At 36.5% G+C, this 26,515-nt stretch overlaps 2 protein-coding genes across 4 annotated transcripts in view; one reads left to right on the top strand and one right to left on the bottom strand.

The window, feature by feature from the left end:
- Positions 1 to 7,319, bottom strand: part of zc3h3 (zinc finger CCCH-type containing 3) — a 78,325-nt gene extending 71,006 nt beyond the window's left edge. Inside the window, exons 1-3 of the mRNA XM_084129355.1 lie at positions 7,244 to 7,319; positions 4,709 to 6,326; positions 2,697 to 2,893 (exon numbers count right to left, since the gene is read on the bottom strand). Coding sequence (XP_083985481.1) covers positions 2,697 to 2,893; positions 4,709 to 6,326; positions 7,244 to 7,289 — 1,861 coding nt within the window. The 5' untranslated portion in view covers positions 7,290 to 7,319. The remainder of the gene's footprint in view (positions 1 to 2,696; positions 2,894 to 4,708; positions 6,327 to 7,243) is intronic.
- A 15-nt stretch (positions 7,320 to 7,334) lies between these two features.
- cyldl (cylindromatosis (turban tumor syndrome), like) lies at positions 7,335 to 15,013 on the top strand. Of its 3 annotated transcripts, none has more exons than XM_084129354.1 (15): positions 7,335 to 7,626; positions 7,831 to 8,473; positions 8,596 to 8,880; positions 9,339 to 9,420; positions 9,575 to 9,753; positions 9,882 to 10,032; positions 10,217 to 10,352; positions 10,590 to 10,694; positions 10,849 to 10,940; positions 11,176 to 11,242; positions 12,395 to 12,533; positions 12,781 to 12,889; positions 13,441 to 13,559; positions 13,811 to 14,036; positions 14,107 to 15,013. In XM_084129354.1, the coding sequence occupies exons 2-15, from the start codon at positions 8,045 to 8,047 to the stop codon at positions 14,289 to 14,291; spliced, it is 2,304 nt and encodes a 767-aa protein (XP_083985480.1). In that variant the 5' UTR covers positions 7,335 to 7,626; positions 7,831 to 8,044; the 3' UTR covers positions 14,292 to 15,013. The 3 variants fall into 3 exon arrangements, with proteins under 3 accessions (XP_083985480.1, XP_083985478.1, XP_083985479.1); XM_084129352.1 differs by having other exon boundaries at positions 7,362 to 7,626; positions 12,392 to 12,533; XM_084129353.1 differs by having other exon boundaries at positions 7,383 to 7,605; positions 12,392 to 12,533.
- Positions 15,014 to 26,515: the final 11,502 nt, after the last annotated feature.

The following is a 26,515-nucleotide window of genomic DNA, read 5'->3' as shown; positions in this document are numbered from 1 at the left end:
TAATCTAGGTTAACGTTAGAGTGAGCGCCCATGTAAAGTTGCTACTACTTGCATGTTTCAAATGATAAGCCATATTTGAGGTTGATAGATGATGAGCGTTTGGATTTCCTGTCCACATACTGTAATTACCACAAGGACCCGCCGTTAACGATCTGTGTGTCACTGCTTGACTTCACCACTTTCTGTGGAATTTTATTTTGTGCATCTTCAGAAGTGGTGCCGCTTGCAAAGTTACCAAAAATGCTGCACGAGAGTGAAACTTGAGCGCTGAATACTGAGGGCCGGGATATATTTCCGGCTCATATTTTTGGCCTTTTTTTCTTTCGGTCAAAAACCAAAAATGCAATTTTCGGCGGCTAAAATTTCGGAGCATCCCTAATAGCCACAGCAAACCATGGGAAGACCTTGTAACTAAGGATGTAAATGTATCCACAAATATATGAAGCTGTTCTGTAGGGAGTGAAGACAAATCAGTGCACACTAAGTTGCCCTTATTTGTGTATGAACCCTCAAGAGTCCTAAGCCAAAATTCTGTTGAGACGCTTCAGGCGGCTTCATTTCCTCTCTTCTCCTTTTCTCCCTCCCTCTCATCTCCCCACTATTGTGTTCTGTCATTTATCTATTTTATGGGATTATCGAGGCGCTTCTCCCCTGCCCGCAATTCATTACGCTCCTAACTGCTCACTTAGGTTTATGCCCCTTTAAATCCCCCAACAGATAACCAACCAGCCTCGGTAAACAGATAGAGAGGGAGGGAGTGAGAGAGAGAGAGAGAGAGAGAGACATGTGGTGGGCACTCATCAGAGAAGGAATTAAGAGATGTCACGCGGCAGTGGCCATGGCAGTGAGGAGAGGCAGTTAGTGGTGGTTTTTAACGCGGCTGCCCTCTTTCTCCTCATTAGTAATTCAATTTGCTCTTTATTAGCCACTCTTATCTCCTGCACAGAGTCCCTCTGGCTAACCCCTCCATCACCCGCCCTGTCTTTCCCGCTCGCCCCTCTCTCTTCATATCCAACCAAAAAGATGCATCACCTGGCTGGAATGGAACAAGACAAAACTTCCTATTTCAAGACCTTGGTGGCAATAATATCAGAGAGACATAGGCAAATTTACAGGTATAGAAAAGGAAGGCAGTGATACTGACACTCTAATGTGCGCAGAAACAGAATACAGTGAGATTGTCGGTTTGCCTTCATAGGGATGGGGTGGAGTTGGCTGTAAAAACAGTGATTGCTTTCCATCAGGTTGGGCTTATATTCTCCAGTTCGTTAAAACAATCCAATTTGCAAAGGGATAATTACGCATTAGCTCCTTTTTATCTACTGAGCGAGAGCGCTGGCAGGGTTTGATAGTGTAGCCGTATACGGCGAGCCACTGCTGCAAATTACCCGCTATCGGCACATGTACACCATCACGGCCCGATTGGGCAATTAATTAACTCCTCCTATCCCCAGCGGATACGGGCCATCACACCCAAACCTACTCCCTTTTAAACCAATCAGGCTGTTGAGATCATGCTGCCCTCTGTTGGTCAGACAATAGACTTAATTCATGATATTCGCCTTTTAGGAGATGTCAGACAAAAGAAAAACCTCTGCAGAGACTAAATACGGTCACATGTGTTAAACAGTTTTAAAGACTGTTAAAAGCCAGACATTTGCAGTTCAAAAGCTACCAATGGTAGAGAAGTTGTGAATTAATAATGCACAATATTCAATGCAAGCCTAGTCATAAATTATAATATAATGGCTCACAAAGCCCATTACCACCTCTGATCAAATCCGAACATCCAAGTACTACCTAGTTCCCACCAATGCTCACTCTAAAGGCAGGAACGTGCTACACAACATTTAAAATCTGAACAGTTTTTAAACTCTAGGCTTTGTACACTTCCTGGCTTTGTAAATTGTTAGAGTTAAATGGGCATTATACATTAAACAACTAACGATCACACACTACCAGACTTTTCATTCAAACTCACGTGGAAACATGCGACAAAAGCAATGAATGTGTTATAAAATCGGCTGGATAGAACTCAAGCCTGTGACCATACTATGCAATTTTCTTGCAAGATTTGTCAAATACAGACTGCCCCAAATCTGAAGACTGGCTCTGTCTTTATGTCCAGAATGCAAATTATGACAAAATCTGGGCAAAAGTTGAGTAGTGTATTTTAGACAATAGAAATGCATAAGTAGTAAGAAAAATAAAAGGGTAAGCAAATGCCTGGTATATCCATAGGGATATATTGAACTAATTAAAATCACAAATTAGAAGAAAAAACATTGTTATGTAAAAAAAATAACAATTTGAAAAATGTGTTATATTCTAGGGTCAGACATGAGGGCACTCTGTGATCTAGACAGTGCAGGCAAGTCTCTGAGATGGACAGGAAGAAGCAAAGATTTCCATGCTATCTATTTAAGACTTTATTTTCACAACAGTACCCCCCAGTGTACAGTTAATCTATGCTGAAGGTTTGTGTTTCCAAGGGTACATCTCAACCCCTCTCAGAGGAATATAAACAAAGCAGCGATAATTAATTTTCCAGAGATTGTTTTCGTTAATTACTAATTAAGCCTATTAGTCACAGAGGGGGTAAAAACAATCTGTTCATTTAAAAAGGCAGAGGTAAAGTTGCATTGCGTTTTGAGAGTTGCAAAGCATTTTGTGAATGTGCAGTCATAGTAACTGACCTGATCTTGAGGTCGCTAATGAGGTGGCGTTGAGAGAGAGGCGGCGGAGCTTGTGTCTGCCAAATGAAACCAGCACTTTGGGCTGTGCTCGCCTGGCATTGGTTGGACTCTTCACCTGAGCATGTGTCCGCCTCCACAAAGAATACCGGCTCCTTATAGTCTGCACAATAGGGCTGTATCTTCTCTCTAAGGAGGGACTGCATATAGACAAACATGCATTAAATGCTGTAAGAATTCCTGTAAAAAAAATTATGATTTTTATTATGTTACAAAAGTCAGTACAAAAATAAGTGTATCCTTAGTTTGTTCAATTGAAGTGCAAAATAAATTTAAAACACTATATGCTGCCATCTAGAGGACATTTTAAGAACAATACTGCCACCAGCTGTGACATTTGCAACTAATAATCATTTCAGACTTTAAAGGGGTCATATAATACACAGGGTTTCCGCACTTTTTGATAAAATATGTTGCAAAATACGTTTAGAATTTGTAAAAACTCTAATTATAGAGACTGTATTCACAAAGTGCAGCCTATGAAATATTTATAGATTTATATATATATATATTTAAAAAAAAAAAATATATATATATATATATAATTTTTTATATTATATAAGGTTTTCAATTTTATAGTTAAAGTAAATAAAGTTTACTAACAGTCAAATAATTGTTCATACTGTACATTGCAATGGTATCTGTAGCATTTAAAACAATTGATTTAAGTTTTTTAAGCGTTTTTTTTTTTTTTTTTTTTTGTCAAATAGTATAACATTTTTAATATCAGGCATTTAGCAGATATTGGACATAACATGAAAATAATTATCTGTTTATAGTATCAGGCCACCAGAATTTTTATATCGGTGCATCTCTAAAATTATTCATAACATCCCACATTATGGAACATTCCATTCCAATCTTAAAGGCCGATTCACACTGCACCAACAGACGCTGACAAACGCAGACAATCACCAGATTGTAGCTCGTAATTTCTCAAGGTACGTTTAAACAACAATGATGTACTAAAAATGGAAAGGTTTTTCCTTTGCGTTTTTGCGCATAGAGACAACAATGTTGTCAAAATGAACCCCGTTCACACAGATCCGCAAAAACGACTAAAAACGCCATATGCATGCCAGGCCAGTAGTTGGCGATGTCACTTTGTAAAGAAACACTATGCACCTATAGAATGAAATTCGCTTTTCTGATTTCACAATTTCGCGATTTTGTAGTTTAAAGCAACACTAAGGAACTTTTCCTCTTCGGTCGCCCTACAGGTTGGAAGCGGAATTGTCCATTACCGCTGTCGTAAATAATTTCGCAGCCTACTGTCGCACGCACACTCGCTGTTTATCTCGCACCGGCTTTGGAATGAACGATGTCCACTGACAAGGTAGAGTATGTTGCATGATTTCATGAAAGTATGATGTATTGCGACATCAGAAACGAAGGAAAACTAAATAATGACTATTGTAACGCTTGACGTAAAGCAAGTCAAATTTGTAGTCTTCTTATGTCTCATTCGAACTACAGAAACGCGACCCGGTTTGGCAAACTTGCATAGTGTGGTTATAGCAGATATAGGGCTGCAAAGTGAATCCAGAAGTGCCTTTCACCCTGTTACGACTTGATGAACCACGATTTTGGAAACATTATTTTAAGGTAAAAAATGTTCCTTAGTGTTGCTTTAAGGAAACGGTATAATGGTATAATTTTTGAAAACTTGCACTTTGAAACCCGTTTTCAAAAGTTTGTGTTTTCAGGCCCCAGAACTGTCGTGTTAATGAATGGCCAAACGCATAAAAAGTTTTTGGTTTTTAGTTAAAAACGCTGTAGGGTAAACGCCCCCTCAGATACTTCACGACACGACAAACAGTAAAAACAAGCACCAACCAATGGCAACAGACACCGACAAGTGTAAAACACTGATCCAACAAAACCAGACTATGTGTCTGTTGCAACTGGTTGGCGTCTGTCGGTGCAGTGTGAACTGGCCTTAAAGCAGAACTCACTTGCTAACAGATTTTCTGATGATCTTGGTTTGGCTCCTGAGCTTGAAGGCACCAGCTGACAGCGGAGTGGTAGTAGGGTTAATGCGGGCTGAGCTTGAGGACACAGCAGATCCCTTTTCCCCCTTTTGAGCATTCTTATTAGCGGTCCATCGATACACTGTGCTCTTATGGGTAGTCCTAGAAGTTGAGCTAGATGCATTTGCTGTCGCATTTTGTCCAGCCGCCTTCCAGCGATAGCGGCTAGTATGTCCAGCATGGGATGTAGTAGTAGCACCCCCAGCTCTAGATTTTTTGGATGAAGTTGTCGAGGTTGTGCCGTATCTCTTTTCTTTTTTGGGTCCCTCCAGTCCACCTTGAGAGGTTCTTACAGGGATTTTAAGAGATTTGGGTGAAAGAGGCTTGCGTAGCATTTTCGTTGAAGTGATTGTTTTCCCAGCTGTTGACAGGGAACAAGATGAAGACACCCATGTGTACTTTGAGGTCTTAGGATCTCCAAGGGAAAGAGACAAAGGCTTGCGAGACACCCTCTTGTTGGCGCTGGAGACTCTTCTGACAGTGGCTGTCCCAGGAGAGGATTCAGTGGCTGGGGAGAGAGAATTCAATGGCTTAGGTGTGCTTTTTATGTTTACCATCTCTTGGTTTTTCACCCAAGTAAACCGAGATTTCTTACGGCATGGCGAGGCTATACGTGTCTGAGTTGAGTCTAGCTTAAGCTGGGGCTTTGCGGGACTCAAGGAAGCCTGAGACTGAAGGAGCTTTGTGGGACTCAATGAAGCCTGAGACTGAAAGAGCTTTGTGGGACTCAATGAAGCCTGAGACTGAAGGAGCTTTGTGGGACTCAATGAAGCCTGAGACTGAAGGAGCTTTGTGGGACTCAATGAAGCCGGAGACTGAAGGTTAGAAGTAGAAGAAGCCATAGAAGAATCTTTATTGGCTGATGACAATACGACAGTCCTATTGGATATGGCAGCAGTGGGGAGGTGTGGTTTGACTTGAATTTGAGCAGGAAGTTTAACAGTTGAAGGGATAGAGGGATTGTTCACAGCTGAGGATGATTTAAAAGTGGGTTTTATCTTCCTTGATCTTCCTTCCTCTGATGCTAAAGTCGAGTCAGTTAATTCATTGGTAGATGAACAGCCATGATCGTTTTTTTCAGTTGCAGATATAAGCACAGTCCTTTTTCCACTGGCGTCACTTTTCCTCTCCTTTGAAGTATCACTTTGGACACCGAGCGAATATGTTGCAGATTTACTCTTCGTTTGTTCTGTTGTCAACTTTTTAAATAAAACACTGTTATTCCCAACAAGTCCAACATCCTCCCCAGTAGCAGTGGCTCCAGATGTAGCGATGCGGTGAGGAGGCTGGTTCAGGTGGTCCAGAGCTGAGTGAGACTCATGACTCCCAACGGCCTTGTTTGTCTTGTTGTTAAGGGAGTATGTTTTCCTCCAGCTGCCAGAAGAATGAGGCACATACGGCTGTGGCATTGATGAACATGACTGTGTGTAATGTGAGGCATGACCCTGACTCTGGCCCCTCCTTGAACCGTGTCTGGCATGATCCCACTGGGCAGAGCTTGAGGGAATGTCACCGTGAGTGCTTTTATAGTCATTAATGAGGTCTGGAAAGTCAAGAAGTGTGAAATTAGATGTCATTCAAAGTCATGAGATTAAACTCAAGCTCAACTGACAAGATATACAAGATACAATATAAACTTCAGTCAATGCAAGATATATATCCTGGAATAGATTTTTCAATGGTATCTTTCCATTTTCAATGGCAATTTTTGTAAACTATCAATTTATGCTAAATACTTAAAATGAATTTCAACTTTGTAAAATAGTATACTTGATAACTACAAAATCAAATGCAGAGCATATGTAATCATTAAACCAAAATGATAAAATATATGCATAAATCATAAGCCAATAAACACTCTGCTAGAATATTTTGGATTAATTTTGCTAAAGGTCTATACCTTGCCTTATATGTGGCAAGAAATTTTGATGTAATTGTGGTTTCAAAGTTTGCAAATTTAGGAGATCATCGTTTTCAACCATTAATGTTTCATCAAAACTATTTTATATTAGCTACATATTCAACAGCTACCAAGAAAGCAAATACATGTGACAGAAATCTGAAGACAATACTATAAAGAATAGAATATTATTAAAAATACCAAATGTTAATAACAGAAACGAACAGAGACATTCATCATATTTTTTTTAAGGGACATGTGTCACTGTCGTTTCTGCCACTGCCCTGTATAGTTTCTGAATCTGTTCTACAGCAAATAACTACCAACAGCGAGGACAATGAAAATCAACATATGGAAAAGAAAAACATAAACATCTCAAAGGGTGTTCCTCCAGGCACAGTACAGTTAAGTTAGCTTTAGTGAAAACCGTTAGATCAGCCACACTGTTACTGAACCCTCCTTTAAATGTGGCTAATAACGAACATAGGGTTTGGGGAAATGCTGAAACCACTGTTGAATTACGCTAAAAGAGCGATATATAAATAAAATATCACACTTACTTTGCAGCTCCTCTATTTCTCTCTTTAGCGCTTCACGTTCAGCCATCTTCACACCAAAACACGGCTGTCATAAAACTGCGACGACGCCTGTGATTACGTGTAGAAGCAACATCCAATCACAACACGCCTTTCAACAGATGACTCTATAGTTTTGGTTTTGAGCTAAAAAAAGAAAAAAAAACTGCGCCTGGTTGTTTGAAACTTTACATACCGACGATATGTCTAGAGTAGTTTCATTTAGACTTAAACTTCCGACAATCACATCATTATTCTAGCAACATTTTGGGTGAATTTCTTATTTGGAAGAAGATTGACAGTTTTTAACGAGATTCGTTTTTGGAAACGAAAACGAGAAATCGAAAGTAAGTTACTGACATCGGTAGGTAAGTAACGTTAATGAGCATAATAAGTTCGAATGTTTGTGCAGTTTAATTGGGAATTATTAATTTAATGATGTCGCTTCAGAGTAGTTCATCTATTTTAAAACATAGTTGCATTAGCCATGTAGTCTACCAGGTCAATAACGTTAGATCAATAAACTATTAACAAACAAAACTTACTATCTCTAACTGTAGATTGTTTTGCAGGAAGTGTCTACACAGCTCTTCCTATCTACCAGCGCAGTTGTTTTAAATCATTTACTTGTTAACCTGGAGGTATTTGAATGACGTACTTGTACGGGAAGAATAAGCTTTGCTCGAAGTGAGCAAATAACTGAAGAAGACTCCCTTGCCCATTCTGGAAACACTGGTTTCACCCTGAAAGCCTGACAATACTTCAGTTTTCCAAGTGACATAAGAAATGGCTTCAGCCAACAAGAAGATATACTTCATCATAACTGCAAACCCGCCAATTGGGTACATAGAAGCTGGTGAAATATGCTTCATTGATAAGGATCTATATATGGAACGGAAAAAGGAAAACAAAATAGACCTTTTACCTGTTATTCGTATGGGCAGATCAATGCATACAGACATTGATTTATTTCTTCTGGAGCCATTGACACTCAGATCAGCAGAATTACTGCTGGCTCTGGAATCCAATATAGAGCGACTGTTTGCACTGAAAGACCCTGAGGCTTTAAAGTGGGCTTCAAATCTGTCCATAGACAGTCGGGTTTGCGTGGAGTATAATGAAAAATGGCTCAAAGGTGTGATTCGATACATTGGAAATATCAAACCTTGTAGCTTTGATTCTATAACAGGAGTCTTCTTTGGGGTGGAACTGCAGGTGAGTATTTTGTGTGTGAAAATGGTCCTGTAGTTGTGTTAAAGAGAGAATAAAGGTTGAGCAATACAAAGGATAATCCACTAAGGGTAATATGAAATTCCTATATTCTCTTCTATTCTTAGGGTGAAGATACAGGAAAAGGTCAAAATGATGGTTCCTACCTCCACAAGACCTACTTCACATGTTCCAAAAACTCAGGCATTTTTGTCCCTTTTACAAGAATCAAACCAGTGGATCATAAATCTTCAGCACCACCATTACCTACTCAGTCTTCCCCATCCATGACATCTACTGAGCCTCTCAATGTTGGAGACAGAGTAACCTTTTTTGGTGACAAAAATGCTCACCATGGCATGGTCATGGCTATAAAGGACAGCCCAGATGGTAAACTGGTTCTCATATCTACCGTGAGTACTGACCTCTCATTAGAGTGATCCAAATGAATAGTTTGCCCAAAAATAACTTACTGTGGTTCTAAGCCTGTTTGACTTTGTTTGTTCGGTCAAACACAGAAGGAGAAATTTTGAAGAATTTTACACATGAGGGTGATAAAATAACAACAGACATTTTATATTTGAGTGAAATATTTCTGTAACACTCTCTTTGAACACTTTCCTTAGAGCTGAAGATAAAAGTCTTAGATATGCTTTATTAATCCCATGAGGGAAACATAAAAATAGCACTAACGTGACAGGTCAACTACATTTAAATGAAAAGAATCTTACAGATCTGCATCAAACACCGATTATTAAATATTAGATAAAGATGTGTGTATAAGAAAAACAATCTGTCATACAAAGATGAGTTTTAGTACAGTGTTATAATAAAAGGTTAGAATGATTTCCTAAAACTTTCCCCTTCTCAGGATAAAGATGAAGAGGGGAAGCAAGGAGGAGAGATGACAGTCCCATTGGATTGTGTAATTAAAGAGGAGCTGTTAAATAAAGGTAACATATATGTGTCGCCACGTGTACTTATAACACAAGTATTAGGGCATGGGCATTTACATGAACAAAAAATGTTATATTTATGTTAAATATAATGGAGTTAGTTCCTTAAAATGCTTTTCCTTTTGTTTTGTTTTTTGTTTTTCGTGACCAGATGAAACTGAAAAAATGGACACTTCTCAAAGCCCAGAGATGGGGGGTGTTCCTGATACTGAAGAAATTTCTGTTGGCTTCCTAGTGCAGTTTATTGTGGGGAAAAAAATAGCTTATGGAATTGTACGCTGGATTGGATATTTACCTGATTATCCTGAGAAGAGTGCTTTGCTGGAAGTGGTAGGCTATAATATTCTTTATAAACTTTATCAGTTGGCATCTTTGAGGAATTCCTGTAGTTCTGAAAGAAAAGAAAACTAGCCAGCCAATTGTTGTATTCTTTTAAAAATCTGTGTATTTGTTCTTAGGAGGACGGCAGTGGAGTGAGTGATGGAACATATAAAGGAAAACAATACTTTAAATGTCCTCCTCAAAGTGGTTTATTTGTGAAACTGTCAAGTTGTCGGCCTGATGATCGTTTCTCTGCTGCAAAGGAGAATGTGTTTAATGGAAACTCTGGTAAGACCTGATTATCTAATGAGACAACGCACCTGAAACGGGTGTGTCAGGTGTTTATCAGTAGAAAGTGAAACATTTTCAAGGACTGCACTGGTAGATTGTGGCCACAATATATGTCATCACCTACTGTAGTGCAACTTGTGGAACTTTACTTTTGTGCCTCATTCTTTTTTTTCTGTAACAGATAAGGCATCTGTATATGTGGAAGAGGAGAATGTACCACCTTTTAGAACAGAAGATGTGTCAAAGCAATTGATTGGTCGGATGAAGGGCATTCAGGGTCACTGCAACTCCTGTTATATGGACTCTGCCCTGTTCAGGTTAGAACTTATAGACCCTAGGCTGAAGATGAAAAGAGTTATAAACTTTGCTGATTACATGCAAATGCAATGTTTTTTACAGAAAACCTTTAAAAATTGTATAAAGTACATAATATATGAATACACTTTAAAGTATATATACGATGTACAGACTTCACAAATATTCAGTGTGATGTGAATCGCCCCAAAAGCAATTAAAAAAAAAAAAAAAACTGTTTTTATTATTTTTTTATCCAGTGTGTTTTCCTGTTCATCAGTTCTGGATTCTCTGCTTTTTAAGTCCACTCAAGATCAAACCATTCAAAGCATCCTACTGAAAAGCATTGTCAATCCTCTCCGCAAGTGAGATTTCAGCTTTGTATTGAAATGTTTTTTTAATTTTTTTTTTTATTTATTTATTTTTTTTTTGTAAAATTAAAATTAAAAGTTTCAGTCACAGTCACATATATACACAATGAGAGAGCTCGAATAACCACATATTCTCTCATATTTACAGGCATGGTTTTGTACCAGATTGCAGTGTGATGAATCTTCGGAAGCAATTACAAAATCGGGAACGCTGCCCCACTTACACCACAGATGAGAAGGGTACGCTTTCTTCTTGATGTCATAGCCGCATTCAGCTTTGTTAACTATGTCAGATTTCAAACAGAATATTGAAGGAAAATGTCCAACTTTACATTTATCTGCAAGTCATCAAAACACAGATCCAAAATATTACACAGCTGTTTGCACAAATTATTTATATCTCATTATCTATAAAAGATCTCTTGGCTGTTTCATGGAATTGGACTAAGCATAGTGTTTTTCTTGATGTGTGCAGATCCTGAAGAGTTCCTCTCTCTCATCATGCAAGAGATTCTCTCTCTAGATCCACCACTTAAACTCTGGTGGGGCACTTTTTCATTGAATTTATCGTATTTTTCAGTAGGGAATAGGGATGGGAATCTTATGGAATTTAGGCTAGCTATTCTCCTTCCTTAATGATTTCATTAATTTTTCTTTGTACTTTTTAAGGTAGTGCCAAATAAATAATCCCAACTATTATATATTTATATATTATAAACACTACTAAACAAAAAAAAATTGGCAATATTTTAGGGCCTATGTACACCTGTTCACTTAATGCGTTTTCTCTGATCAGATAACTATCCGATTGTAAAAAGACCAGGTGTAAATGACCTCCAAAATAAATTTTTGTGTCCAATTGGAAAATGAACAGTTTAAAGCTATCTGATCAGTAAAAACACATGAAGTGACCTAGTGTAAATATGCCCTTAGGGTGAGTTTACCCAAAAATGAAAATTATCCCATAATTTACTCACCCGAGATATCAAAAATCCCCTCGCAATTTAGCATCCTCAGTGTCTTGACATCATGCTGACCGAGTTTGGTGACGATCGGATGAATATGACTTTCTTCTTTCAGCCAAACACCATTGGAGTTCATTCACTCCCATTAGAAATCTTGGAAGAGGCAAGATATTTTTTAATATAACTCCGATTGTGTTTGGCAGAAAGTCATATACACTTAGGATGGCTTGAGGGTGAGTAAATTATGGGATAATTTTCATTTTTGGGTGAACTAACCCTTTAAGTATCAATATATGGTTACACTTTATTTTAAGGTGTCATTGTTACAGTGTAATTATACATTTAAGTACTGAGTAATATTCATTAACTACATGTAACTTATAGGGTTAGGATAGGATTAGGATTTGGTTGAGGGTTAGATGCGTGTAATTATGTATAATTTACTGTTATTACTATGGTGAGTACATGTAACATATCTAACAAGGACACTGTAAAATAAAGTGTTACCCAATTTATTATTACACCAAATCTCTGTTCCTAATGTGTAGCCTTTAACTACCCACTGAAAACAACAAATATGCATATAAACCGTTAGCGTTAACAGTTTCTTGTTTCCTGTAATTTGTAGATTACTTCTGCAAAATATGTCTTGGCAAGAGAATGCCTTCTAGTTTATACAAGTTTATGTTTTAATATATTTGCATGTATCACTTTATCTGCCTTCAGCAGCCCATCGGGAAGTGGACATAAAGAGCAAAGCTGTTACTACTACCAAATCTTTATGGATTACAACCACCATTTAGTCCTGCCGACGGTTCAACAGCTACTGGAACATTCGTTTTTCAGCAACAGTCTGAAACTAGCAGAGGTATCATTCGTCTCTTTGCATTGTTTTGTCTTTGAGGTTCTGCTTTCAGTTCTTTATTTTGTCCTATTTTGCTTGGACATTCAATGCATGACCTGCAGATGGTACTGTTTCTCTCTGCGTAAATATTTCTGGTGTGAACCAAATGGATAGACAACTTATATGTGTTTTTCTTGAAATCTAATTTAAAATGATCCACAATCTAGATGTATAAGTTATTGTATGTTCAAACTGTTACTTATTCCTCCAGGTGCCTGCCTGTCTGATTCTTACTATGCCTCGCTCAGGGAAGAGTTTCAAAATGTTTCCAAAAATCATTCCTTCTATAGAACTGGACATCACAGGTCTTCTCGTTGATGGTAACTTGTCTTAAACGTTTATACAAATGTGACCCTGGACCACACAACCAGTCACATGGGTCCATTTTTTTAAACTGAGATTTATACATCACATGAAAGCTGAATAAATAAGCTTTCCATTGATGTATGGTTTGTTAGGATATGACAATATCTGGTCGAGATACAACTATTTGAAAATCTGGAATCTGAGGGGCAAAAAAATCGAAACATTGAGAAAATCGCCTTTAAAGTTGTCCATTTATGTTCACGATTGTGCTGCATTTACTCACAAAAATAAATGTTTCATATATTTACGGTAGGAAATGTACAAAATATCTTCATAGAACATGATCTTTACTTAATATCCTCATGATGTTTGGCATAAAAGAAAAATCAATAATTTTGACCCATACAATGTATTGTTGGCAATTGCCACAAATTTACCCATGCGACTTGTGATTGGTTTTGTGATCCAGGGTCACAAATATGAATGTCTCGTTAATATATTTCCCGGTTTCTATGTGTTCTTATAAGTCATTTGAGGTGTGTGTTTATGTACATTTGTCCATTAGGTCCTCAGCCGTGTGTGTTGTGTGGTCAGCTAGCAAATGAAGAGTGTGCTGAGTGCTTCAGAGACACATTGTTTAGTGATACAGGATTCAAATATTTCTGTTTGAAATGTTCCACTCAGGTAGGGTGTTAAACAAACATTCTGCATTTATCTGAATATTCTTTACCATTTATGTTGCTTAGATACAGTCCTTTCCTAGGGGCACCTTCATCATATATATGCAATAAAATCAGTTGATTATAAAAAATAATGTTAAAAGGTACTGTTAAAACCACATTTAAGCATGCCCCTTGACCTGTAGATTTCACAATACATATTTTTCCTACTTTTTATTGCAACATAATCATAAACTATCTTGGAATTTTATGTAGGTTCACTCTCACAAGCAGCGTCGATGCCACAAAACCACAAGCCTGCATCTTCCTCAAGGCTTCTCTTACTCACAGAGTTCAGGGTCTGATCCACGCACTCCTCCACGGGAGAAACTAGAGCTGTTTGCTGTGCTGTGCATAGAGACCAGCCACTACGTCTCTTTCGTCAAATACGGACCTCAAGATACTGACTGGATCTTCTTTGATAGTATGGCTGACCGCGTTGGTAAGTGAATGTGTGCTTGGATTGAGTTCAACACTTTTGGAGGTTATATCACAAACTTATCTGTTTGTAGGTGAAAGCAATGGCTATAACATCCCAGAAGTGCGGGCATGTCCAGAGGTTGGCCAGTACCTACATATGTCTCTGGCTCAGCTGGCAAATCAAGTTCCTCGAGAGATGGAAGGTGTGGCGAAGCGACTCTTTTGTGACGGTTACATGTACCTTTATCAGAGCAAGAGCATGTCTCTGTATCGATGATTTAATCAACACGTACACGTCAATAAATGAGAATCTTATTACTTATGCTTAGTAATGGATTCTAGTAATAATAATTCAAGGGAATTCATGAAACTATTGCTTCTGCTCCGTATTTGAGCATTTATCAGTCAAATATTTCCGCTTTCTGTCAAATTAGTTTCCCATATGGCATTGCCTGGGTAGGCGGTAAATTTATGATGCAGCTGATATCTTTGGACTTGAAAAAAATTACCTACTAGTGCCTTGTATGTATATAAGAAATAGTAATACAATCATTTTCTACTCTCTTAAATCTTACCAAAAAAGATTATATGTTATTTTCAAATGTGCATTTCTATAACTGTGAGCAGACCTACTGTAGCTTGCTGCCTAATTCTCGTTAATAGAATAGGGGGTCAAGATATTTTTGTTTAAATTGAATACTGACAAGATAAAGAATTTATTTCTATAAAACGTTGAGGACTTACTGATCTTAATTTTCAAGTGTTAGTGGTTTTTGAAGTCCATTCTGTATAAAGATTCTGGCTACTGAATAACATTGTGAGCCATACGGTTTGTAATCACAGTGTCATAAATTATCTGTTAAAATATTTTGATTTATTTTATTAGACGTCCATTCATTATACATGCTTTCTCCTGTGTTTATCTGCTGTATATGATTTCATTTCAATGAAAAAGATCAACCAATTAAATAAATATCTCTTGACTGGAACTATATCCAATACATTTTCTTTCTCTCTCCCTCATTGTGAGCTTGTGTGAGAGCTCATTACATTGCTCCCTTTACCAAACAAGGATAAACCTGGATGAGACTGCTTGTTTGTGTCTTTCACGACATCATCATAAACCGTAAGTGAACGAACAGTAAAAAACACAGCAGGGCTTCTAATGAAATCTTTCCTTAAGACTTGATAAGTAAAAGTGATTTGGGATAAATCTGTGCTGTCATACAGCTAATACACTTGGATTTAGGTACTTTAGGTGTCTTAAGCATCAGGCTTCACTGCAAACATTTACAGGAAATTATAATATTAATTTTCTTCCCATACAGAGATAAATGACTTCCTGACTTGATCTATGGAGCTTTAACCCATGTTAGATGCAAAGTGAGTTTAGACAGTATGTTTTTTGAAGAATTACTTAAGTGAGCATGACAGAAAATGTAGCCTAATCTAAATGTTAAAGAAGGGGATATTAGTTGCATAATAAAAATTATCCAATATGACACATAAAAAAATCTCTTAATACTAAGGTATGTTCTAAAATGTGTCGTTACAGAGATAAAAATGGTTGTGAATGCCACTTTATGACTTTAATTGGTGTGCAGCTATCATACTGTATCTAAAAGATAAGAAATGAATTTCAGTTAAACAACTAATAACTAATTGTGTCGCTTTCAAACTATATCCTCTTCTGTCTTCTCAAAGCACCCACCATGCTCTTATATGCACTTCCTTTTTCTTTCTTGCTTTCTCTTTTGATGGAAATTCTTTCCTTTTTTTTCTTTCATATCCATGCTGTCATTGTGAAGCCCCTTGCATTGATTTAGAACAAAGTGAATTTGTGAATACACAGCCAACACATGCTGAATTCACAAAGCATTGTCAAAGACGCAGGAAAGGGCAGACATGTGATCAGCAAGCACATAAAATGCTTGAATGCTTGACTCTAAATCAATAAAGCGCTGTCTGCATGATGACCTCATTATGCAGATAAAGCTCAGCACTGTGGGTGGAGTCAGTGATTTCACCTGACAAATCCGGTCGATCTCTTAAATAGAATTACCTGTTAAGAATAGTGCCAGGATATGAAAATTTTCTCATTTGTGTCATCAGTTCATTATATTACATGCACGTGTTGTGACATCCTTTCCCTTAATTGAATCAGAAGTACTTTTACACATATTTTTGCTTTTAATGCATAATGGAGAGCACTAGTCCTTGATGTTAAAAAATTCCAGAGTTAGAAAGGAGAATTGGGCATGTGATGTGATGGAAGAGCAAAAACAAATAATTGTAATTTAAAGTGAGTGAATGCTTTTCAGCAAGATGCTTGTAACATCATAAAAGGTTATTGAATGCTGCTTACTAAAAAGAAATCACCAGGGAAACCAAGGTTGCACTGGGGCACAAGAAGATATTCCATTCACATATCACTGTCAGTTAGGTTCCTATATGCTCGGCTGCTGGGACACCATTAGTTATGAGTAAAATCTGATATGGATGTTTCTGATTCTATCACACAACTCATGGACAGCACGGTCGATTTTTCTTGGGCTAATTCTGTTTAGACAAGAGATATATGGCTAGAGAGCTCTTGGGGACCTAGAGGGAATTGTGACTCTCAAAAAGAGAAAATGTAGTCGATTTAAAAGATCAATCCCACAAATGCATGAAAGCTTAATTTACTTTAAATAAACATAAAAAGCTGAGCTGGAACATGAATACACTCAGAAAATCCTAAAAGCGTTTACGCGACACCATTTTCAACTAAATGCAGTAATAAATATAAACTACAAAATGTGAATTTGTTAAAACAATGACATTATGCGTGTGCGTATTAGTGTTTCTTTACAAAGTGACATCACCAACTGCCCTGGCGGCATAATACAGCGTTTGTAGTCTTTTTTGTGGATCTGTGTGAATGGGGATTGTTTTGGCAATGTTGTCTTCTGCACACGAGACATCCTGTAAACTTACCCTCAGTTTCAGCTTCAGCTGGTCCAGAAAGTCTCTTTTTGAATGTCACAGTTCAAACTGTGATTCAGTCAAAAACCTGCTTCAAGGTCTCAGAACAAAACAAACCTCATTAAACCTTCAATATGTTGAACACAACAACTCTCCCTTTAGAATCAAGGAGACAGAGGTTGCATAAATGTTATATTGTGTAAGAAATCATTAATGAGCATAACATTCTACACAGCGCACCTGGTATGTGCAAATACTGATATGCAAAGTGCTGCTTCAGACCATGGCCACTGTGTTAGTGCAAAGAGTGTAACACACAGAAACAGGATCATGCCTTTGTGCTATGTCAACAGCTTTGGAATAAAATCGTGTGTAGGGAGGATGAGAGCATGTGATGTGCATGTTTCAATTCTCATTCTTGGCCATGCAAGTCATTAATAATAATCAGTACTAATATAAAAAAAAATCTATGAACAATCATTAGTGTTTCTAGCAATATGTTTTGCTATATGTGATTTATATGGGTGAAACGTTTCTAATAAATCTAATAAGACGCAGTAGGCATTATTGGGGACTGCACTTTTGTTGTATTATCTATAATAATAATAATAAATGTTTTCAAGTTTTGTAAGATTTATTTATATGTATCTTGTAAGAAATTCTATTTTGTATTTCTGCATTTAAAGTCATAAGGAGAAAAGAAACAGTACTACTTCTACTACCAATAATAAGAGTAATAATAATAATAATAAATGCCTACAAATAAAATTTGATGCAGCCAACTAGTAATGTAAAGCAACCGAAATATTACGCAATTTTATGTTTTTGGTTACATTACAACTATTGCTAAAATCAAATGTATCATTGGACAACATTTAGGTACATTCTTTGAATTTGATTGGCTGAGAGTCTATCAGCCCTTGGACTTTCCACTGCCCACTACCCACAGTTGCGGTATTTGTATTTGGCCACTTGCCTATACTTACATGACATTTCCTGTATTTGATCCTGTATTTGACCCAAGTGACCCAAGTGTCGGTTTAGTAGTCACTATGTAACACAACACAATTTGGTGCTTCTAATTAAGTGATAAAAGCAGTTGCAAAGGTTTTACAAAATACACATACTCATCTTTGCACCAATAAAATGTACATTTACTAACGAATTAGATGGAATATCCATCACTTCATTCATTGTCCATTTCATATCCTCTGTACACTCTTAGAAGAAAATATTCTATTTGTTCAGTCAAGCTCTTCATATACTGTATAAAACTTTTTAGGGGTCATGAAGAATGATGTGCAGGGGTGCAGCTCTGGTCTGACGACACTTGGTGATCTAGAAAACACTTGGTGTAAAACTATTGAAATAAACATTTTTATTTTCATTACCATTGTCATAATATGTGAGGAATTGTATAAATATAGAAGACTGGTTCAAGTTAAAATCAGTTCAGGGAAACATCCAAAATGTGTATTGGGAGAAAAAATATTAATTATTAAGTATAATGAGTGAGTGATTAAAATAATGAACCACATACAAGATTGTCAAGACAAAACATGAACAAAACAATATTACAGTACTACCTTTTTAATGTACTGTGCTAATTATATAAAGGTTTAAAGGTGGTTCAGAGAATACCATGGTAAAACAGCAAAACAACAACAACAAGGTACTGACGATTATCATATTCATATAGAAAATGGCATTCACACTGTCTGTGTGTCACAGTTGTGTTCTGTCTGAGTTTTGTTTTCTTTAGTCACATCTTCCTTTGTTCTGTTTTCCCGCCACTCATTTGTATCTATGGTTACTCTCGTTATCAGTTCAGTTGTATCACCGTCATTATTGTCATTTGTCTCACCTGTGTTCTGTTAATCAGTGTTCATCAGTGTTTGTATTTAGTTCCGTTCTGTTCAGTCCGTCCTTGTCTGATCTCCGTTGTATTAAGTGTGTGTGTACCTTCTGCCTGTCTGTACCTGTTTGGATTATATTCTTAGTAAAAGTTTGCATGAGAACTTTTGACTCTCCCTCTTCTGCCTGCACCACACCATGACACTGGTACACCAACAATTTTTTTTTTTTTTGCCATGGTAATCTTTGGTAGGCCTATAGCACTGTTTCGTGTAGCGTTTTGTTCAGAAAAACAGACTTCCTGTAAGTTATATGGTAGTAGGTGATATAACACTCTTTTTGTGTTGAACCATTGAATGAACCATTCATTCAACCTATTTATATCATTACTCAACAGTTGATTTTGATGTGGTTTTGTGTAAAAGTATTTTTGTTGGTGGAACATACATCAAGCATTGTATATTCTCAGCTACTTTAATTCTTGTAGCCTAATTAATTTTGGTAACAAAGCATCTCCTGTTGAACATATATAATATTTAGCACCTACACATATGCTTACCAAATTATAATAAGTGCGCCTTCTACAATTGCATTTGTTTATTTTAAGCAAAGAGTTTCCAATGATTGTCAAGTATTTGGTAGTTTGCGTTTTCCAGTTTATTCACTTTGCTTTTTTATGCACCCAAGTTCCAAATTGTGTACACAAACTCCACAAGAACGTATTTATGGACAATTTGTGTTACCATGACACCATTTGCACTTCATGCATGAGACGTCAATGATGTCCTTTCAAGCATGCATCTAATAATTAAACCCACAAGATGAATAGCAATGGCTTCATATACATCAATTTACATTTGGCCTTATTTGTTTTTAATGATATATTAGTTCATATTCTCCTCTGTTCCCTGCCTGTTTGTCTCCTAGGTTATAGCAGATTGATTAGAGTCTTCAGTTTAGGTGTGCCTGGTTAATAACCTCTTTAGTTTTCTGTGTATATAAGTCCTCTGTTTCAGTTTGTTCCTTGTTGTCACTGTAAAGTTCCAATGAAGATGATGAATATAGAAAAGTAACAAAGATTATTTAAATAATTAACTCAGAATACAACCATTAGGTGAGACAGCGTGCAAGGCACAAACAATAACCGACAATGAACATGACAGGAGAGGAACTTAAATACAAGGAGGATGCTGGGAACTGTAGTGCAGACAATGACGAAGACAGTGATGCTGACGATGACAGTGATGGTGACACTTGTCTTGCATTGTTTGTTAAAGTGTTCATGGTTGTGTTGACTGAATTATTCTCCTGTTTATTGTTTTGATTCTTGGATTAAAGACTATTTGAGTTTTTTCATCATCATCATCATATATATATATATATATATATATATATATATATATATATATATATATATATATACATATACACTCACCTAAAGGATTATTAGGAACACCATACTAATACTGTGTTTGACCCCCTTTCGCCTTCAGAACTGCCTTAATTCTACGTGGCATTGATTCATCAAGGTGCTGAAAGCATTCTTTAGAAATCTTGGCCCATATTGATAGGATAGCATCTTGTAGTTGATGGAGATTTGTGGGATGCACATCCAGGGCATGAAGCTCCCGTTCCACCACATCCCAAAGATGCTCTACTGGGTTGAGATCTGGTGACTGTGGGGGCCATTTTAGTACAGTGAACTCATTGTCATGTTCAAGAAACCAATTTGAAATGATTCGAGCTTTGTGACATGGTGCATTATCCTACTGGACGTAGCCATCAGAGGATGGGTACATGGTGGTCATAAAGGGATGGACATGGTCAGAAACAATGCTCAGGTAGGCTGTGGCATTTAAACGATGCCCAATTGGCATTAAGGGGCCTAAAGTGTGCCAAGAAAACATCCCCCACACCATTACACCACCACCACCAGCCTGCACAGTGGTAACAAGGCATGATGGATCCATGTTCTCATTCTGTTTACGCCAAATTCTGACTCTACCATCTGAATGTCTCAACAGAAATCGAGACTCATCAGACCAGGCAACATTTTTCCAGTCTTCAACTGTCCAATTTTGGTGAGCTTGTGCAAATTGTAGCCTCTTTTTCCTATTTGTAGTGGAGATGAGTGGTACCCGGTGGGGTCTTCTGCTGTTGTAGCCCATCCGCCTCAAGGTTGTGCTTGTTGTGGCTTCACAAATGCTTTGCTGCATACCTCGGTTGTAACGAGTGGTTATTTCAGTTAAAGTTGCTCTTCTATCAGCTTGAATCAGTCGGCCCATTCTCCTCTGACCTCTAGCATCAACAAGGCATTTTCGCCCACAGGACTGCCGCATACTGGATGTTTTTCCCTTTTCACACCATTCTTTGTAAACCCTAGAAATGGTTTTGCGTGAAAATCCCAGTAACTGAGCAGATTGTGGAATACTCAGACCGGCCCGTCTGGCACCAACAACCATGCCACGCTCAAAATTGCTTAAATCACCTTTCTTTCCCATTCTGACATTCAGTTTGGAGTTCAGGAGATTGTCTTGACCAGGACCACACCCCTAAAATCATTGAAGCAACTGCCATGTGATTGGTTGATTAGATAATTGCATTAACGAGAAATTGAACAGGTGTTCCTAATAATCCTTTATGCTGGGTACACACCAAAAGATTTTTTACATCTTATAAGATTTTCAAAATGTGATAGACCACAAACATGAGGACAAAAAAATCCTAGATTTAAGCATTTTGCTCCTATAGTGTGTGGTGTGCCATGATAAGACAAAGACAGCACACCACACACGAACAGATTTTCAACCAGAGTCTCAACTGTGAACACAGGAATTCTCGCAAAATGACGCGAGACTTCAGAATAAGCATGGCGGACGATATGCAGGAAGAAATTGCGTTAGTGTTTGGAATGATTTTCACATAAAATTCAAGTGAAAAAAAAAACCCCATTGTACCCACCATTAGCCCACATATAACCTTTTATACATAAATATATTCATTCTTTATTGTCTTTATTTATTCTTTATTGGATTTATTGTCTCTTTAGAAAAAGTTATAATCCCTCTTTTTTTAATCTTTTTTTTAATTGATTTTAAGAATTACAATTACAGTCAGGGGGGTACAAAGAGCAAAGCCGATAAACAAACATAAAAAGACATATACATAAACAGTGACAAACTTAAAAGTTAAACAAAAAATTTAAAATGTTTACAGATTGAAATGCACTTTGCAGCTTTCTTATTTTTCAAACCCAATATTGTGTTTAGGTATTGTAAAATGTCTGCTCTTAAAATGAAAAACAAAGTCTTGTTTCCTCCAAATTTACACTTATGAATATTAAATCTTAACACTCAGCTTCCTGCAAGTGTGTGTGTGTGTGTGTGTGTGTGAGAATGACCTCTGTCTTCCATCAGCTCGCTTTCTGATTGGATATTGTTTTGTTTCACGTGATAATCTCCAGAACGTGTGCGCGTTTGTCCTCGGGGTTCCCCTCACACATCAAGATTTCTGATCGTAAATATTAAACATGTTGAATATTTACGATTCGCGATCGGAGCGGCTCCGACGTTCTTCCGAGCAGGTTAGGACACTCTTAACACACCACACACCAAGGGAAAATCTGATAAGATAATCTGTTGAACCATCAAGATAATCGGGACATAACTAGGATTGTCGGAAGGGGGGAAATCGGCCCAAAATCAGCCCGATTATCTTTTGGTGTGTACCCAGCATTAGGTGAGTGTGTGTATATATATATATATATATATATATATATATATATATATATATATATATATTCAGTCTATATATTGTCTATATATATTCAGTCTATATATATTCAGTCTATATATATATTTATTATGTTTTTGCAAGAAGTCTCTTATGCCAGACTGCATTTATTTAATCAAACATACAGTAAAAACAGTAAAATTGTGAACTTTTGTTACAAACTAAAATAATTGTTTTCTATTTGAATACATTTTAAAATAATATTAGTAATTTATTCCTGTGATGGCAAATCTACATGTTCAGCATTATTTCTCCAGTCTTTAGTGTCACATTAGCCTGACTAGTCAGACTTCATACTTCCACTCAATTTCATTTTTTTTTTTTTTATTGCACTTCAAACAAACAAAGTCAATGTACAGTCAGAATTGCAATATATACAAAATGTAGAAAACAAAAATAAGCAAATAAACAAAAAAAAACAAAACAAAAAAACAGACAGCCAGGGGGGAGGCTAAACATTACATAAAAATATCAAAGGATTCACAAACCAAAATAGTTTTAATTGCTTTCTTATTGTGGGAATGAAAGATAGTTTTGATATATAATTGTATTTCTTTTTCAAGAACCAAAAACAAAGGTTTGGTTTTACTGTACTTACATTTATGTATATGGAATTTAGCAAAAATTAAAATTAAATTTATAATATAGTACTCTTTCCTTTTATTTGAGGGAATATTATTAAAACCAAATATAACATTTTCTAAACACAAAGAAAAAGAGGGGTCAATGTTGTCAATTATAAATCTAGACAAATCTTTCCAAAATTTGTTAACATGAGCGCAATGCCAAAACAGATGAAACAAAGTTTCAGGCAATGTATTGCAAAAAGAACAATTCAGATCAATATCTTTTTTAAATTTAACAAGAAAATTATTTACTGGGTAGTATCTGTGTAATATTTTGAAACTTACTTCCTTTACTTTATTTACCAATAAATATTTGTTTGGTAAAGTCCAGATGGCCTTCCATAACAAGCCTCCAACCAATCTATTCCAGTAAGCAATACAGTTTGGCCTGGTGACAATGTCTTTTTGAAAAAATGAACGAATGGTTTTATTTACATTTACGACTCCAGGGGCAAAACAAATGTTTCCAATTTCAGTATCAAATAAATTAAAGGAAGAAAGGGGCGCAGTACTGGTTTGGTTATTAGCTCTAAATAATGCCAAGACCCCTGTGGGAATTGCATCCATGACAATCGAAAACTCCCTGGGCGTCACTGGAATTTTATGGAGATCTAGAAACTCAGAGTAAGTTAGCAGCATACCTTCTTGATTTAGTAATTGATCTACTCGTATTATACCTGCTAAAAACCATCTTTCAAAAAATAAAGTTTTATTTTTAAATAATAAATTGTAATTGTTCCAAATTAAATATCTATGGGGTGAAAAATTATGCTTATATAAAAGGGACCAAGCAAGCAACATTTGTTTGTGAAAGGAAGACAAATTTAGAGGGATTTTCTCAATTTTATAATTGCAAATCAAGAGAAAATCAAGACTACCTACTCTGGAGAAAACAAGATTGGGTATGAAATTCCAAAGATAATTTGGATTTAGAATGAAATGTCTAATCCAATTTATTTTAAAAATATTATTTAAAGTGCTGAAATCAAGGAAGTTCAAACCACCTGATTCATAATTATTCATTATTATAGACTTCCTAATATAATGAGTTTTGTTTCTCCAAAGAAAATTAAATAAGGCAGTATCAATAGCTTTACACATCTCCTTAGAAACAGCGAGTGAAGTCGCAGTATAGACTAATCTTGATAGTCCCTCAGCTTTACTTAACAAAACTCTACCTTTTAGGGATAAATCCCTCAAAAGCCAGTGATTCAGCTTTGCTTTAGTTTTCTGGAGAATGGGATCAAAATTTATCTTACATCTAGATTTTTGGTCTTTCGAAATGACAATCCCCAAATATGTCACAGATTCCTTTACTGGGATATTAGCAATTTGTTGTAATTGACAGTCTTTAACAGATAACAGTTCACATTTGTTAATGTTTAAGTAAAGGCCTGAAGCTTTAGAAAAGGCATCTACTACTTTAAGAGCTGCTGAGACTTGATGTTGATCTTTTAGGAACAGTGCAGTATCGTCTGCTAACTGGGATATTATAATTTCCCTACCAGCAATAGATATACCTTTTAATTGGCTTGACTTAATATGAATATTCATAAGCTGAGTGCAAAACAAGAAGAGATAAGGGGAGATGGGACAACCTTGCCTTATACCACGGTTTAAATTAAATCTAGATGATGAACCACATTTAAGTTTAATAGAACAGTTTGCGTTCCTATACATTGTTTGTATAGCATTACAAAAAAAGTCTCCAAAGCCAAATTTTTGTAAAGACCTAAAAATAAAAGCATGCTCCACCGTATCGAAGGCTTTATAGAAATCTAAGAAAAGAATAAATCCATCATCAGTACTTAAATGTGAATAGTCCAACACGTCTAGAACTAATCTTATATTATTTGAAATATGTCTTTTCTTTAAGAAGCCAGATTGAGCCTCATCTATAAGAGGGTCCATAACTGATTTGATTCTATTTGCAAAGACTAAGGCAAAGATCTTATAATCATTGTTTAAGAGAGAGATTGGTCTCCAATTATCTAATAGCAAAGGGTCTTTTTTTGGTTTTGGAATCAAGGTAATTAATCCTTGAGTTAACGTAGGTGGAAGACATCGATTTTCTATACTCTCTATATAAACTTCTTTAAGAAACGGGGCAATAAGATCAGAAAAGGTTTTATAAAATTCAGCCGTGAGGCCATAAATAAAAAATAAGAAATAAATAAGCCGAATGATCACAGAATTTGGATGAATATAAACCACTATAAAATTCTGTACAAAATTTTGATATTTTAACTTGGTCATCTGTAACATCCCCATCTATTTTAAGTTGTTCAATTGTATCATTTTTAGAATGAAATTTCTCTAGACCAAAAAAATATGCAGAGTTTTGTTCCCCTTTCTCTAACCATCGCTTTCGTGACCTAGTGAAGGCTCCTTCTGCCTTATTCTTATATAATTTGTCCAACTCCAATTGTAAAGTGGCTAACTCAGCTTGTTCATCTTCATTTGGACATGATTTAGAGGAGAGGACAGCTAATCTTGAAATAATATTGTTCTCTTTAGTACGTCTTTCTATTGCCATTTAAGCTACCCTGTTTTCGAAAGTACTTAGCTACCTCAAATTTCAACAGCTCCCAATTACTGCAGAATTTCTTTTCTGAAAGTGCTTTATACCAATGACATAAAATAAGATTTGTAACCTTTGTTTTAATATGTTTATATTGTAGTAATGAACTGTTAAGTTTCCAATATGAACTTCTACCCATGGTATGTGGAGAAGTGCTGAAATTAATAGAGATAAGAACAGCTTTATGGTCGCTGAGCGGTGAAGGAATCACATTAACAGAGACATCTGAAGATTGTATATTCGCAGACACTAACCAATAATCTATTCGAGATTGCCTGTTACCAGACTTGTTGCTCCAAGTATATGTCAACGAATCAGGAAACGTAGACCTCCATATATCAACCAAATTGAATCTCTCCATAAAACGTTTAAGGTTTGTATTTTGATTATAAGATGGTCTTGCTGGTAAACAATCGAGAGAGCCATCCATAACAGTATTAAAATCACCCCCTATGATAAGAGAAAGATTCGGGAATTGCGATAGCTCCTGAAGGATATGCTCTTCTAAAGTTTCAAATAAATGATCGTTTTCACTTTTAGAATTAAATCCATAAATATTCGCAATGAGCAATACAGAACCATGAATTTTGATAGTTTGACACAAATAATGTCCAGATCCGTCACGTTGTGTGCAGAATCTCCCCGGTGAATCTGTTCTTTAAAGTGACGACACCGGCGGCCGCT

The sequence above is a fragment of the Abramis brama genome, assembly GCF_963993115.1.
Source record: "Abramis brama genome assembly, chromosome: 11".
In the NCBI taxonomy this organism is placed as follows: Eukaryota; Metazoa; Chordata; class Actinopteri; order Cypriniformes; family Leuciscidae; genus Abramis; species Abramis brama.
The sequence above is the reverse complement of the archived record's forward strand: the minus strand, read 5'-3'. Positions and strand labels throughout refer to the sequence as shown.

Coding starts and splice junctions, on each gene's coding strand:
- cyldl (XM_084129352.1), top strand. CDS start 8,045: ATGGCTTCAGCCAACAAGAAGATATACTTCATCATAACTGCAAACCCG. Junction 9,421..9,574: donor AGAGGAGCTGTTAAATAAAG/GTAACATATATG, acceptor TTTCGTGACCAG/ATGAAACTGAAAAAATGGAC. Junction 10,353..10,589: donor ATGGACTCTGCCCTGTTCAG/GTTAGAACTTAT, acceptor TTTTTTATCCAG/TGTGTTTTCCTGTTCATCAG.